At 42.5% G+C, this 15,387-nt stretch overlaps 1 protein-coding gene and 1 pseudogene across 2 annotated transcripts in view; both read left to right on the forward strand.

Annotated features, from left to right (window-relative positions):
• Window positions 1-1,415: 1,415 nt before the first annotated feature.
• EGFL6 (EGF like domain multiple 6) overlaps window positions 1,416-15,387 on the forward strand; it is a 64,054-nt gene continuing 50,082 nt past the window's right edge. For both annotated transcript variants that reach the window (XM_528894.5, XM_009438772.2), the window contains exon 1: window positions 1,416-2,050. In XM_528894.5, the coding sequence (XP_528894.1) occupies window positions 1,977-2,050 (74 nt within the window). In that variant the 5' untranslated portion in view covers window positions 1,416-1,976. The remainder of the gene's footprint in view (window positions 2,051-15,387) is intronic.
• On the forward strand, window positions 2,141-7,178 carry LOC107970925 (large ribosomal subunit protein eL30-like; annotated as a pseudogene).

Below are 15,387 nucleotides of genomic sequence, written 5' to 3' on the forward strand. Positions count from 1 at the left end.
GAATCTTTGCCTCAGGGCCTGCTTGAGGGGAAACCCACAACAAGACAAATTTTATATTCCATTTTCTTTAAGATCCTCACAGGTATAGAGTTCATAACTTATATTATTTTCTTTTAGTTTTAATATTTTCAGTAAATAAAATAAGTTATGGTATGAAGAGTTCAAAGTGTTTTGATGACAACCTTGAAGAGCTCATCTTATTACCTTATTCATGATACTCATCTGACATGTGAATCTGCCAATACGTGAGAAGATGAGAAAAGAGATTGATATAACAGCAGCAGAGCCCAGTGGGGAAAAGCCCTGGTTTCCAGTTCTGGTTCTATACTTGTTAGCTGTATGACCTTGGTCGGGCAAGCTGCTTAACCTCTCCGACTCAGTTTCTTGACACTTCAAACATGGGGGAACTAATGGTCTCCATCCATAGGCTTGTGGATGTTCAATCAGATAACATATGTGTTTAGGACAAGGTCTGACACTATTAATTACGAGCAGCTCAATGGTCTAACTAGTTACCCAAGAATACTGAATCCATGGGGATACCTTCAACTGTAAAATAGAAGACCCAACTAAACATGGCTTGCACCAATAAGAACATCTATTACAATGTAAAGCAAGATTCTGCAGCAAGAATCTCCCCCCTCCCTACTTCTCACATTTCATTGGCCAGAATTAAGGCATATGCCTATAAAACCATGAATCAAGCTTCCAATCAAGATAAACCTCCTCTTTCTCTGTATCCTTTTTCATTTCATTTCTCACACCGGGCCACTGTGTGTCAGAGGACTATCACAATAAGCCTCAGTAGATTGGCTGGTGCCGGGCAACCTTAGCTGAGCTCATTCATATACGTGTGGATTGGGTAATATACATGAGGCTCCACCGAGTAGCTCTGCTTCAAGCTATAGATCTGCAGGTTGACGAGGTAGCTTTTTCACCTGTTTCTCATTCTCCTTGGACCACCAGGCTAGGTGGTGCAAGGTCTTCTCATGTCCATGATAGAGGGTCAGGTGTGTTAAGACCTAGGCTTGGAACTGGAACACTGCAACTTTTCTGCCCTTAAACCATTGATCAAACAAGTCACACGGCCAAGTCCAAAGCCAAGGTGTGGGGTCACAGTGTCTGCCTACCATGAAGCCAAAGGGTGTGGACGTAGGAAGGACAGAAAGGGATCAGTCATTCATTCTAATGTAACACGTTGTCAGAACAAAGAATGTGTCAGTACCCAAATGGATCTGAATTCATATAGCATTCATGTTTCTGCCATGAATTTCTGCACTGGTTACTATATTGGGATATCATCTGGGGTCCCATGTAAGTAAGCTGTTGCAAATGGGCCTGAGAGATTACTTGCCAAATGACAGGGTTGCCCAGGACTTAGTGACCTTCCAGCTCTAGCATCCCATTATTTGCAGTTTGTAGAAGAAAACCGGGAGAACGTGAAAACCCAAAGAGAAGTGAGGGATCATGTCTTAGGAACCTGCATCCTTCCATCCTGCTTCGACTTCTCAACTAAATTCTTAAGTCCTGGAGTGCAGGTATCACCGAAATTTGCCCCATGCCTGAAATACATGGTAGTAGATGGTGACTCTGACAAGCGTGAAGTGACCTGAATCTGGGGGAAGTTTCTGGGTGAACAGAGAGCGCGGAGGATGCGCGGGTCATGCTGGAGGCGGGTCCCAGCCAGATGTGCACAGCCCGCCCCGCCCTGCCTCGCTCACCCCGTCCAGCTTCATCCGCAGAGGAGCCTCGGCCAGGCTTGCCAGGGCGCCCCCAGCCCCTCCCCAGGCCGCGAGCGCCCCTGCCGCGGTGCCTGGCCTCCCCTCCCAGCCTGCAGGGACAGCACCCGGTAACTGCGAGTGAAGCGGAGGACCCGAGCGGCTGAGGAGAGAGGAGGCGGCGGCTTAGCTGCTACGGGGTCCGGCCGGCGCCCTCCCGAGGGGGGCTCAGGAGGAGGAAGGAGGACCCGTGCGAGAATGCCTCTGCCCTGGAGCCTTGCGCTCCCGCTGCTGCTCTCCTGGGTGGCAGGTGGTTTCGGGAACGCGGCCAGGTGAGTGTCTGACTGGCGATTGGCTTCCCCCCACCCCCGGCCTGAGGTCCCGCTTTGGGGCCCCATGTCTTTGCAGGCACCCCCGCGTGTATGGGTGTGAGTGTGCACGTGTGCCTGTGCGCGCTGCGACGGGATTTAACCTGGATACCAGGCCGGGAGCGCCCACGGGCTTTCCTCCCTGCTCTCCTGTGGCGGGGCTTTGCACCTAGTTAGCTCCTTTTGCATCAGCTGTGCCCCACCTGGCTGCGTCCGGAGGGTTTCAGGAGGAGGGAGGCTCTGCACGCAGACCCGTGGGTGCGTGCGGGCTTGATGGTCTGCAGACCTGCTGTAGGGGCAGGTGTGTGAGGGTTGGTATGCGTGTCGGTGGGTGGGTTCTGTGTCTGTGCGGTTTTATGTTTTCCACTCTATTCACAGGACACCAAGTGCTTGTCAGTCGCTAGTTTTGCTGGGGAAGGAGGGAAAGAAACCGAGGACGATAAAGCATTTACTGTTCTTGAGCTGAGCCAGCCGGGCTGCTCTCCTCACTGCTCTCTGATTAGGGTTGATGAACTGGAAAGAAAGGACACGGTTGTCAGATGACAACCATTCTCATTCTTGCTATGGCAATGCAGACTCTGAAGCCGTTCCCTACTGCCCTTAAGCTTAGCTGAGACCTGAAATATTTTTTCCAGAGATCGGCAAAGACGCTTAGTAAATGCACGCTTACATGGTGACTGTCGACCTGGCACTGTTCTAAGCACTTCAGGACTATTAACCTACCCAAAGCCATAATGGCTCTGTGTGTAAGGTACTATTATCATCATCTCCGTGTTGTAGAAGAGAAAAACGAGGCACAGAGAGGTAAAGTAATTTGCCTGAGGAAGCATAGCCAGTAAGAGATGGAGCCAGGGTGCAAACCTAGGTATTCTGGCCCAAAGTCTGTTCTTCACCAGGGCACTAGGGCAGCCTTCCGGCAACGGAAGAGGTTTTCTGGTTCTCTAACTGTGATGTCTTGCTTTCTACTTAGGTGTCCACTAGAATATGGTTTTTCCACCGCAGCATTATTGACCTTTCGGGCTGGGCTGGATAATTATTTGTTGGGGTGATGGGCTGCCCTGTGCGTTGTAGGATGTTTAGCAGCACCTGTGGCCTCTACTCACTAGATACTAGTAGCAACCTTGACCCCACCCCACCCCCCACCCCCACCACCACCACCAAGTTGTGGCAACAAAAAAAAGGTTTGGGATATTGCCCAAGGTCCCTGGAGGGCACAATTGCTCCTAGCGGAGACTGCTGAACTATAGAAATTTTTCAGTGATGATTCCTGAGGAGAGTAGGATAAGAGCTTTGGTTTGGTACAGGCTTCTCGAAGGTTTGCCTATCTTTGTTTGACTTACAGGAAAAAATATTTCATCAGAGTTAGCCATGGTATTAAAGGATTTCGAAGTTAAAACAGAACAAACCTCAAACCAGGTTCTTAGAATGTATGATCGCAAGTTTCAATTTCCTTTTCATGATAAAAATGTAAGCAGATGCAATTTGCTCATAATCACATTTTCCTTGAATGCTAGAGGTTCTTGCATTGCTAGAAAGCCCACTTAAAAAAGACCAAATGCTATTTGGAGATGAGATTAATAGTTCTTTAGCGGCCAGCAAACTGACCTCCAGGAGCTTCACTTTCAAAGTGCCACCTAATTAAATTAAAAGCCAAAAGCCCCTGGATAAACCAAAGCATATTAAACTGGAGAATCCATGTCAGGATTCTGCAATTCTGCAGTTTTCAAGATGTGAACCATGGTTTCTTTAGACGATTATCAAGTTTATGAGCTGGTGTGTTTATTATTTGCTCAATGTGCTTGGAAATGTCAAGTGGTCAGCTCTTCAGGAATGTCCAGGACCCATGTTTAATCAGCTCTAGATTCCACATTATGGATAAGACACTGTTACAGAGAAGGCAAGGCACCCATTGCAGAAAACTGTGTCTACTGGTTATTTCCTGGGGTTTCACAACTTATAGGAAAAACTGTGGCTGCTGTATAGAGATTTCCAGTATAAGCATCAGTTCTTTTTAATTGAAACACTGCACTATGATTTTATAACCTAGAAAATTATGTGCTTCTTAAATGGTATTTAGTGCATAGTACATAATTAATGCTCATCAAATGAATAAATCATTAGCTCCATGCATGTACCTGCCCTTAAGCTTCAGAATTTGGCTTGCCTTATATTTTTTATGTCCTTTGGGTATTGGAACTATTTAGATACCCTAGACCTGTCCAATACAGCAAAGATGGTAACCAGGAGCCCCAAGTGGCTATTGAATACCTGAAATGTGACCAGTCCAAGTTGAGATGTGCTGCAAAAAGTATCAAATACACATCTAATTTTCAAAAAAAGAACAGGAACTATCTCACTAATCATTTGATATTGATTACATGTTGAAATGGTAATGTGGATATACTGCATTAGATAAAATTGTTATTAAGATTAATTGCTTCTGTTTCTTTAGCATTTAAAAAATGTGGCTACTAGAAAATTTTAAATGGCATATATGGATATTTATTTCTATTGGACAGTGCTGGTCTAGAACATTTATTGATCTGAACTCCATCTCGAGTGTTCTAAGTCCTAACACTGGGATCTTTTTGCCTTGAGTACCTAAGATAAATATATTATTAACTTTGCTATTCTGGAGATTAACGTTTGGAGCAACTCCTTCCTTACAACATATTTCTGTTTTATATTTTTTTCTCTACTGAATTCAAGTAAAAATAATGTGAGAGAGGAGGGAATGACTAGGTTCCTGCTGAGAGGCTTTACTTACAGAGACCACATGCTATGTGGGTAATTGATTTTTCTCAAAGCCCTGGTAGCAAAGTGCCACTGTAAAAATTGGCCACAAATTCCATGGCTTAAAACAACAGAAGTTTATTGTCTTACAGTTCTGAAGACCGGAAGTCCATAATGAATCTTATGGGGCTAAGATTAAGGCATCAGCAGGACTGGTTTCTTCTGGAGGCTCCAGGGAGGATCCATTTCTTGTATCTTCCAGCTTCTAGAGGCTGCCAACAGTCCTTAGCTTGTGGCACAATATCTTTTTCCTTTGTCACTTTGCCTTCTCTCTGATTCTTCCTTGTTTTCTTCCTCCTAAGAAGAACCCTTGTGATTATATCAGGCCCACTCGGATAATTCAGGATAATCTTCTCATTGCAAGATCCCTCACTCGATCACATCTGGAAAGTCCCTTTTGATATATAAGATAACATTTACAGGTTCCGGGGATTAGGATGTATACCTCTGCGGGGTGGGGGCGTTATTCAGCCTTTCACAGGAAGCCTGAGCTGTAAGTCTGTTGTTCTTATTTCTATGGGCTAGATTTTATCTTTAAACATGATTTTGGTGATTTTCGAATGATTGGTATATCATTTATTTCTTTATTCTTCAAGCTGTAATTTGTGAGAATGTACCCAAAACTAAAGAGCTGTGTGTTTCTGGGAAATAATAATCATCTAATTACAACTTAAAAATCATTTCTGGGCAGCCTTATTTCAATAGTTAGTTTCACTGGCTTAGAAAGTGTTAAAGTCCTATTTATGTGTAATTCATGAGCATAAATCAAGGCTATGTAAACATTACAATGAAAATAAGTATATTACCTAGTCTTCATAAATCAGATTGGCATTCAACAGATATTATTGAGGCCCTAGTCAGTGTCAACCATTTTCAATGTTATTTCAATCAATCCTCTCAACAACCCTAAGAAATGGGTATTGTGTTCATTTGACAGACAAGGGAATGGAGAAACTTGAAGAAATTAGGTGATTTCCCATGAATTACATTTGATTTGGTCTTCTGCTCTAAGACCAGTGTTGTCCCACTATTCCAAATTTATTCCCTCAAAAAAAGTGAATACAGAAAAGCTGACATTTTTACAAAGGGCTTTCTTACAAATGATCACCAGTGATCCTGTTTAGCTTGACTCTAGTTCAGCACATTCAAGGGACATATGTAGAGTAAGTGCTCCATCCACCCAGTACCACCACTTTCCTTTCTAAGTTTGCATTTTCTCAGAAGCAGACTCTGTGTGTAATTTATTTGAGAGGTGACCCCAGGAAGTTCTCGTAGAGAAGTGGGGAAGTGGGACAGAAAAGGGAAAGAAGTGTTGTAAAAATAAGTCACCACTCTGTCAATCCTGCTGGGGAATTCTAGGAGACAGTAGAACACGAGAATCCTAGTTATCCCTTGTGAAGACAAGGGAGCCGGGGTGTTTGTAATCCCAACAGTCATTGGTTGAGGGCTTCTGGGGAAGGGGATTCTGCACTTTCAGCCTACTGTGCACACAGGAAGAGCTGGCTCCTGCCAAGACAAAAAGTTCTCAGGAATCGTGAAATGAGGCTGGTCAGGTTCCACAATGTGCCAACAGCTATTTGCCACTGAGCCAGTAAAACAGGGAACTACCACTGATGAATTTGTGCTCCTGGTGACAAATTTCAGGACAAAAACTCCTCTGAGGACAGTGGGGGCAGGACATGCAGGTATCCTGAGGTGATGTGGACTGAATTGTGTACTCCCTCAAGATACATATGTTGAAGCCCTAACCCCACTACCTTAGAATGTAATTACATTTGGAGATAGGGTCTTTAAAGGAGCAGTTAAATTAAAATCAGTTCATTATGGTGGGTCCTTATCCAATATGACTGCTGTCATAAGAAGAGGAGATTAGGGCCTTTCTCCCTCCCCAGCCATCTTGGTGGATGCTCTTGGCTGGGGGCCATCCCACACCTAAGACAGGAAGACTGTGGCTGCAAAAAAGACAAAAAAAAAAAAATCACCGGAGTCAATCAACTGTAGGCTCCAACTCATTATGAAAAGTGAAAAGTACATGCTGGAGTACAAGAAGACTCTGAAGATGATCAGACAAGGCAAAGTGAAACTGTCATCCTTGCCAACAATTGTACAGCTTTGAGGAAATCTGAAATAGCATTATTACAGCATATTGGCCAAAACTGGTGTCCATCACTACAGTGGCAATAATAATGAATTGTGCACAGCATGCAGAAAATACTACAGATTCTGCACACTAGCTATCATTTATCCAGATGATTCTGATATCATTAGAAGCATGCCATAACAGACTGGTGAAAGGTAAACCATACAAAATTATTCTTTACTAAAACTTGCCAAAGCTTATTTAAAAACAAACAAACAAACAAACAGGCCAGGCATGGTGGCTCATGCCTGTAATCCCAGCACTTTGGGAGACCGAGGCAGGCAGATCACCTGAGGTTGGGAGTTTGAGACCAGCCTGACCAACATGGAGAAACTCTGTCTCTACTAAAAATACAAAATTAGCCAGGCATGGTGGTGCATTCCTGTAATCCCAGCTACTCCGGAGGTTGAGGCAGGAGAATCACTTGAACCCAGGGGCGGAGGTTGCGGTGAGCTGAGATCATGCCATTCTGTCTCAAAAAACAAGCCAAAAAGAGGAGATTAGGACACAGACACACACACAGGAAAGACCATGTATGGACACAAAAAGAAGACAGCCATCTTCAAGCAAAGGAGAGAGGCTTCAGAGGAAACCAACCCTACCAACACCTTGATCTTGGTCTTCCAGCCTCCAGAACTGTGAGAGGATAAATGTGTGTTGTTTAAGCCACCCAGTCTGTGGTACTTTGTTATGGCAGCCCCAGCAAACTAATACATAAGGTACGTTCAGAAAAGATAGAAACCGCATAGGATCAAAAAACAAAAGTCCACCTGATCTTTATTTTCGGTTGAATGCAAATTGAAAACTGGCCTCACAAGCTATTTGACATTGGGGGTTTTAAGCAGGAAATGTCAGAATATGGATAATGGGCACATAGCAGCTAACTAGCATGGCAACATTGCTTTTTGATCCTTCAGAATTTGCTGCAAGTGATAGAAAACTCAAATAACCTTGGCTTAAGCAAGATAGACATGTGTTTCTCTTTCACAAAGGTGTGGGTAGTTGGGCTGATATGGCTGGCTTTCAATGGAGTCAGGGACCCAGATGCTGCCATTTTATGGTTCCATCAGAAGGCCCTCCCCTTGTGGCCTAAGATGGCTTCTTGAGCTTCAGCAAACATGTCCAAATTCCAGCCGTGTTGGGCCGTTCTTGCATTGCTATAAAGAAATACCTGAGACTGGGTAATTTATAAAGAAAAGAGGTTTAATTGGCTCACCGTTCTGCAGGCTTTACAGGAAGCATAGTGGCTTCTGCCTCTGGTGAGGCCTCAGGAAGCTTCCAATCATGGCAGAAGGTGGAGCGGGAGCAGGTGTCTCACATGGCAAAAGCAGGAGCAAGGGCGGGGAAAGGTGCCACACACTCATACACTTTTAAACAACCAAATCTCATGAGAACACACTCACTACCGTGAGGACAACACCAAGGGGATGGTGCTAAACCATTCATGAGAAATCCACCCTCACGATCCAGTCACCTCCTGCTGGGCCCCACCTCCAACTTTGGGGATTACATTTAAACATGAGATTTGAGAGATAAATATCCCATCTATATCACCAGCCAATAAGAGGAAATAAATGAAGAACATCATCCTCCCTTCACAGCCACATCCTGGAAGTGTTGCACATGGCACTTCTGTTTACATCCCATTGGCCAGAACTTAGTTCCATGGCCACATATTATTGAAGTGAAGGCTGGGAAATGTAGCCTATATTCTGAGTAGCTATGTAATAGGGGTCTTATTACTAAGAAGGAAGGGGAGAACAGAGATTGAGGTCCCACTGGCAATGTTGACCATGCGTAAATTACAGATCACATCTCCAATTATATAGATGAGTAAACTGAATTTCAAAAGGATAGATTGTTAAATGATTTGCCCAGAATCTCACATTGAACAGGTGACAGATTTAAAAGCCATGGTGTTTCCCAAGGATGATTAAGTCACTTTTCATGAAATATTTTACCCAGAGAGATCAGTAGTACTTCTAGTTTCATCAGTTAACTTGCTGGGTCCCAGTGGGTAAGTTTTAATAACTGACCTGTTTTCAATGTGAAGGTCTTGTTTATGAAAAAAAAATATAAAAAGTGTTAAAATTAATTCAGTTTAATGCAACATTAACTGAACAGTTGATGTGCCCAAACATTCTTCTGAATGCCAGAGGTTCATAACTACTGCCTCCCTCACTAGACAACTTCATAGGGCCATCAAAATGTCTTTCTTTCCTTTTTGGCCAGGGAAGCCAGGGAAGAAGGATACAAGTCCAGGTTCTAGCCCAGTGCCTGGCACATAGTAGGTGCTGAATTAAAAGTTAGGTAAATTAATAAATGACCAAAGAGGGGGGATGGAGAGACACATAATGTTATTTATATATGAATAATATGTATATATATATATATACACACACACACACATACAGTATAGCATTTCAAAGAATGAATATATGTCTATATGCATATGTATAAACATATAAAACTATAAGTTTATATAGGGTGTATATATATACATATTATATATATACATATATATATAAACATATAAAACATTCCACAGAATACAGATAAGAGAGAAACTGAGTCCACATGAGAGAATCAGGGAAAACTGAATACAGTGGATGACACTTATAGTGTTCTTATGGAGCAAATGTGAGCCCACCTGATATAAAATGGGCATAGAAAGCAAACATTCCAATGCTTAATTCCTAGTAGGTATTGCATAAGAGTAAATGAATGGATGGATAGATACGTACCTGCAAAAAGAATGCATAAGGTGAGCATCAGCCCAAGATACAGAAAGTGGACTGGCCAGAATCTTAGGTAATAAGCCCAGTGGCTGCCAAGAGGCAAAGAAGGCAGGCTGGAACCAGGCTGTGAGGAGCCCAGTACACTGAGCCAAGGAGTTTGGACTTGGTTCTGACAACAATAGCAAGCAAACAGGCCATTGCGGGCTCTGTGTTCTTTAAAGTTAACACGATCGTGACTAATTCATGCACAGAATTATGACACAATTGCACAGAATTATTAAGGTAATGAGCTATAGTTTAGTTTAATTAGCAGCATTTTTCTTTTCTAATGTACATAGTAATAGAATGCTTATAATCTATGATATCTCAGATTTAATGAATTTAAGTACAAAATTAAAACTCAAAATACCAAAGCAACAAACATCAACAAAGATCATCACCTTGCTCTTCAGTATGTTCTGCTTGGTTTCTGGATATCACATTTATTAGTTATCTATTGCTATGCAACAGAATACTTCAAAATTTAGTGGCTTACAATGAGATACCATCTCACACCAGTTAGAATGGCAATCATTAAAAAGTCAGGAAACAACAGGTGCTGGAGAGGATGTGGAGAAATAGGAACACTTTTACAGTGTTGGTGGGACTGTAAACTAGTTCAACCATTGTGGAAGTCAGTGTGGCGATTCCTCAGGGATCTAGAACTAGAAATACCATTTGACCCAGCCATCCCATTACTGGGTATATACCCAAAGGATTATAAATCATGCTGCTATAAAGACACATGCACACGTATGTTTATTGCGGCACTATTCACAATAGCAAAGACTTGGAACCAACCCAAATGTCCAACAACGATAGACTGGATTAAGAAAATGTGGCACATATACACCATGGAATACTATGCAGCCATAAAAAATGATGAGTTCATATCCTTTGTAGGGACGTGGATGAAGCTGGAAACCATCATTGTGAGCAAACTATCGCAAGGACAAAAAACCAAACACCGCATATTCTCACTCATAGGTGGGAATTGAACAATGAGAACACTTGGACACAGGAAGGGGAACATCACACACCGGGGCCTGTTGTGGGGTGGGGGGAGGAGGGAGGGATAGCATTAGGAGATATACCTAATGTAAATGACGAGTTAATGGGTGCAGCACACCAACATGGCACATGTATACATATGTAACCTGCACGTTGTGCACATGTACCCTAAAACTTAAAGTATAATAAAAATAAATAAATAAATAAAAATTTAGTGGCTTAAAGCAACATTTATTATTTCACACATTTTCTGTGAATCAGGAATTCAGGAGCAGCTTAGCAAGATGGGGCTTGGGGTTTTTTTTAGACATTTTTTAGAGCAGTTTTAGATTCATAGCAAAAGGGCTTGGAGTCTTTTAATTCTTATTTTAGGTTCAGGGGTACCTGTGCAGGTTTGTTATATAGATAAATTCATGTCATGGGGGGCTGTTTTACAGATTATTTTGTGACCCAGGTACTAACCCTAGTATCCAATAGGTATTTTTTCTGATCCTCTCCCTCCTCCTACCCTCCACTCTCAAATAGGCCCTGGTGTCTGTTGTTCCCCTCTTTGTGCCCATTGGTTCTCATTATTTAGCTCCCACTTATAAGTGAGAACATGTGGTGTTTGGTTTTCTGTTCCTGCATTAGTTTGCTAAGGATAATGGCCTCCAGCTCCACCCATGTTCTTGCAAAGAACATGATCTCATTCTTTTTATGGCTGCATAGTATTCCATGGTGTATATGTACCACAGTATCTCTGTCCAGTCTATCACTGATGGGCATTTTGGTTGATTCCATGTCTTTGCTTTTGTGAATAGTGCTGCAATGAACACTGTGTGCATGTGTCTTTATGGTACAATGATTTATATTCCTTTGGATATATACCCAGAAATGGGATTGCTGGGTCAAATAGTAGTTCTGTTTTTACTATTTCCTCAAATAGTAGATTCTTTGAGGAATCGCCATACTGCTTGGGCTTGGAGTTTTTCACAAGGTTACAATCAAGTTGTTGATCAATGCTATAGTCATCTGACATCTTGACTCTGGCTGGAGGATCTGCTTCCAAGATGGCGTACTCACATGGCTGTTGGCAGGAGGCCTCAGCTTCTCTCTATGTGGACCTCTCCACAGGGCTGCTTGAATGTTCTCACAACTGTTAGCTGACTTCCCCCATAGTGACTAATCCAAGAGAGAGAGCAAGGAGGAAGCTACAATGCCTTCTGTGTCCTAATTTCGGAAGTTACCCCCATCACTCCCACAGTATTCTTTGTTAGATATCAGTCACTAAGTACAACCCCACATAAAAGGAGGGGAATTAAACTTCACCTTTTGAAAGGATGAGCATCAGATCATTTATGGACATATTTTAAAACCATCACAGCATACAACACATTCTGGTTTGCCTTCGCCCACACTTGTTACTCTTCCCTTCTTCAACAGGATTTAAAGTGCTGTATTTCCACAGAGATTAACCTCTGACCCTATTTTCTTTCTTATTTACACTCTCCAGGTTATCTTCCCAGTCTTAGCACTTTCAATGCCATCTATATATATATTCATGTCTTCAAAATGTGAATCTCAAGCCCCAGCCTCTTTCTGCTGCATTCTTGACCTATTCATTGAGATGTCTCACTGAGCCTAAGACATCCAAAACTGAACTCTTGATCATCATTCAGAACTTGCTTCCCTCCACTTCACCCTTTCTCCCCACCCCAGCACAAACAGCATCCAAACTGGCTCAAGCCAAAAACTGGGGTATCATTGCTGACAGGTGGGGTTCTTCCTCCCCACTTGTATTACATCTGCTACTAAGTCCTGTTACAAACCATGTCTCAAGTCCATCTCCTTCTATCCCCACTCTCTGCCCCTGCCTACCATCATCCAGCTACACCACCATTATCTCTCACCTGAACCACCACAATAGCTTCCTTTTACTTTTTCTTTTGCTCCCTCTAGTCCATGCTCCAAACTGTTCCTCTTAACATTTAAATTAGACCATGTCAGCCCTCTTCTTAAAACTTTTCAGTGACTTTCCACCAGATTAAGAATAAAATTCATTCTACTTAAAATGACATAAATGGCTCTACTTGACCTAGACTTTGACTACTTCTCTAACTCCATCTTCCATCTTATATCATTCTCCCCCATGCTTACTATGAATGAATGAATGAGAGGGAGAATAAATGTAGCTGTCTTGATAACACTTGCTTTATTGACTGCCTTCCCTTCCTAGTCTCACTTCCCCACTCCTTTATCAACGTTCCCTTCACCTCCTAAGTAAACCACTTCCATGCAAATTCTTGTCTCATGGTCTGCTTCTGGGGTAGCCAAAACCAAGACACTCCCCATCCCCAATCTCCACATAACTCCTGAGCTTGGAAGATAAATGAGGGAAATAGAGGAAGCAATGGAAAGTTCCAACTTTTGCCTGAAGTTTACTACTATCCCTACCAGTCATGGCATTAGAAATTTGAAGACACATCAACACACACTAGTATAGGAGAGCTTTATAACCCAGGCAAGTTTTTCACTGGGCACATAAGCCCCTACACATCTGGGAAAGTGAGATGTCTTGGGGTATCCCTGGACCCGCTGGACTTGTACTCTGTTTCTTGATGGTAGATGGGAACCCAGACTTAATTTTAACTGGCTAAGTACAGTGAACTTGCCATACTGGGAGCTATGATAAAAAAAATAACAAAAATCAAAACCACCGCCAACAAAAATCTTCATGGCTGGACCTTGTTATCCCTATTTAGAAAATCTTTTATTTCATTTATATGGCAATATTTAAATGTATTTAAACATCGGCAAAAGAAGTTTAATTTCTCAATTTGTCTTGGAGAATATCATGAAGTTTTCTGGAACCTGACCATAAACAAACATACTAAGAATTCTGGCACAGTATATTTTTGCAGAAAATAAGGAATCCTATGAAGAAATACTACACTACTTACACAATCCCTGGAATGTTTTTAAATTAACTTCAGCTGTGGAGATGGCGATTTTCTGATTAATTTGATCAATGTAGACAGCAAGCTGTATAATGCATTAAAGAAACTGGGCAATTCAGCATTTAGCTAAGACTCCCACAGCTCAGGGCTTCCAATCCACAGAGACTTGTTCACCTACATTAGCATTTCCCTGTCTCAAGACTCGGTTCCCTGAGCCTCATATCTGCAAAATATTGTTTAGGAAGAGACAGAGAGAGAGTGAGAGAGAAGCTGGCCAGTCCATCTAGACCTTCCAAGGTGGCAGAGGATGTTGATGGGATTAGCACAGTCCAAAATTAGATATTCTATTTCTTTTCTTTTTCTTTTTTCTTTTTGAGATGGAGTCTCACTCTGTTGCCCAGGCTGAAGTGCAGTGGCGCAATCTCGGCTCACTGCAAGCTCTGACTCCCGGGTTCACGCCATTCTCCTGCCTCAGCCTCCTGAGTAGCTGAGACTACAGGCCCTGCTACCATGCCCAGCTAATTTTTTGTATTTTTAGTAGAGACGGGGTTTCACCATGTTAGCCAGGATGATCTCGATCTCCTAACCTCTTGATCCGCCCACCTCGGCCTCCCAAAGTGCTGGGATTACAAGCGTGGCCCACTGCGCCCGGCCAAGTTGATTCTTAAACAATTACTTCCATTTTTTAACAAATGAGAGTGATGTAGATTTGATGGCAAATCTCCTATATCTTTCGACAGAACTATAATACTAAGATGCTTTTGTGACTGAGAAAGGAATTCCTTACAGCAGATAAGAAATCTTAATTTATTAACAAAGTTAATAAATTTTTGATGGCCCAAGTGTTAGTCATTAACATTTGGGGGAGTTTTATAAGTAACACTTTATACGACATCAAAAACAATGATTTGGGAGAAATTAATACACCTCAGATTTCTCAGTTTCACCTTTTCACCTGAAAGCAGGCATGTGAAAGCAATAAAGATTGAGAAAATGAGGATTTCTCTGGAGAGTTGTGGTAATGTCAAACAGTATATGAATTTTATCTTCTGGTAACTGTCTCCTGTTAGTTAACCCCAGGCAGTATTCTTTGCAATCCCAAGTAATTGACTTTGACTGGTACATATGAAGTAGGTTTGACCACCTGTACCAAGGACTCGCGGCTGGTTTCTGATTAGGCTTTTTAAAAATATCAGATTTCAACAAATTTCTATTTGGTTTTGTGTGATTTCACATCTAACTGTTTCAGAAATATTGTTGGAGCTTAGTGAGCTCACCCTACTTCTAAGGAGGCTGTTTTGTGTATTACAAAATTCTTGATATTTCCAACTGCTTGAAATCTACCTGTCACTGTCTGAAGCCTGCAGGAGGGACACAGGCCTTTTTCTTTTGCCCCCTGCTGTTTCCCTGCCCCTTCTCTATCCCACCATTCCCCTGCTGCCCTTCTCACTCCTGCTCCTAACACACACCATGATCTACACTCAAATTTTCAGGCCACCAACTCCCCATGTTCTTAATGGTGCTGTCCTTGGCACAGGCTATTTTTTCTGCCTGGAACACCTTCCCCACCATACAGCCTCCTCCCACTTCTCCTAAGTTCCATGGCTAAGTTCCATTCATATTGAGCCCCATTTCCTCCAGAAC

Source organism: Pan troglodytes, chromosome X, assembly GCF_028858775.2.
Source record: "Pan troglodytes isolate AG18354 chromosome X, NHGRI_mPanTro3-v2.0_pri, whole genome shotgun sequence".
Taxonomy (NCBI): Eukaryota; Metazoa; Chordata; class Mammalia; order Primates; family Hominidae; genus Pan; species Pan troglodytes.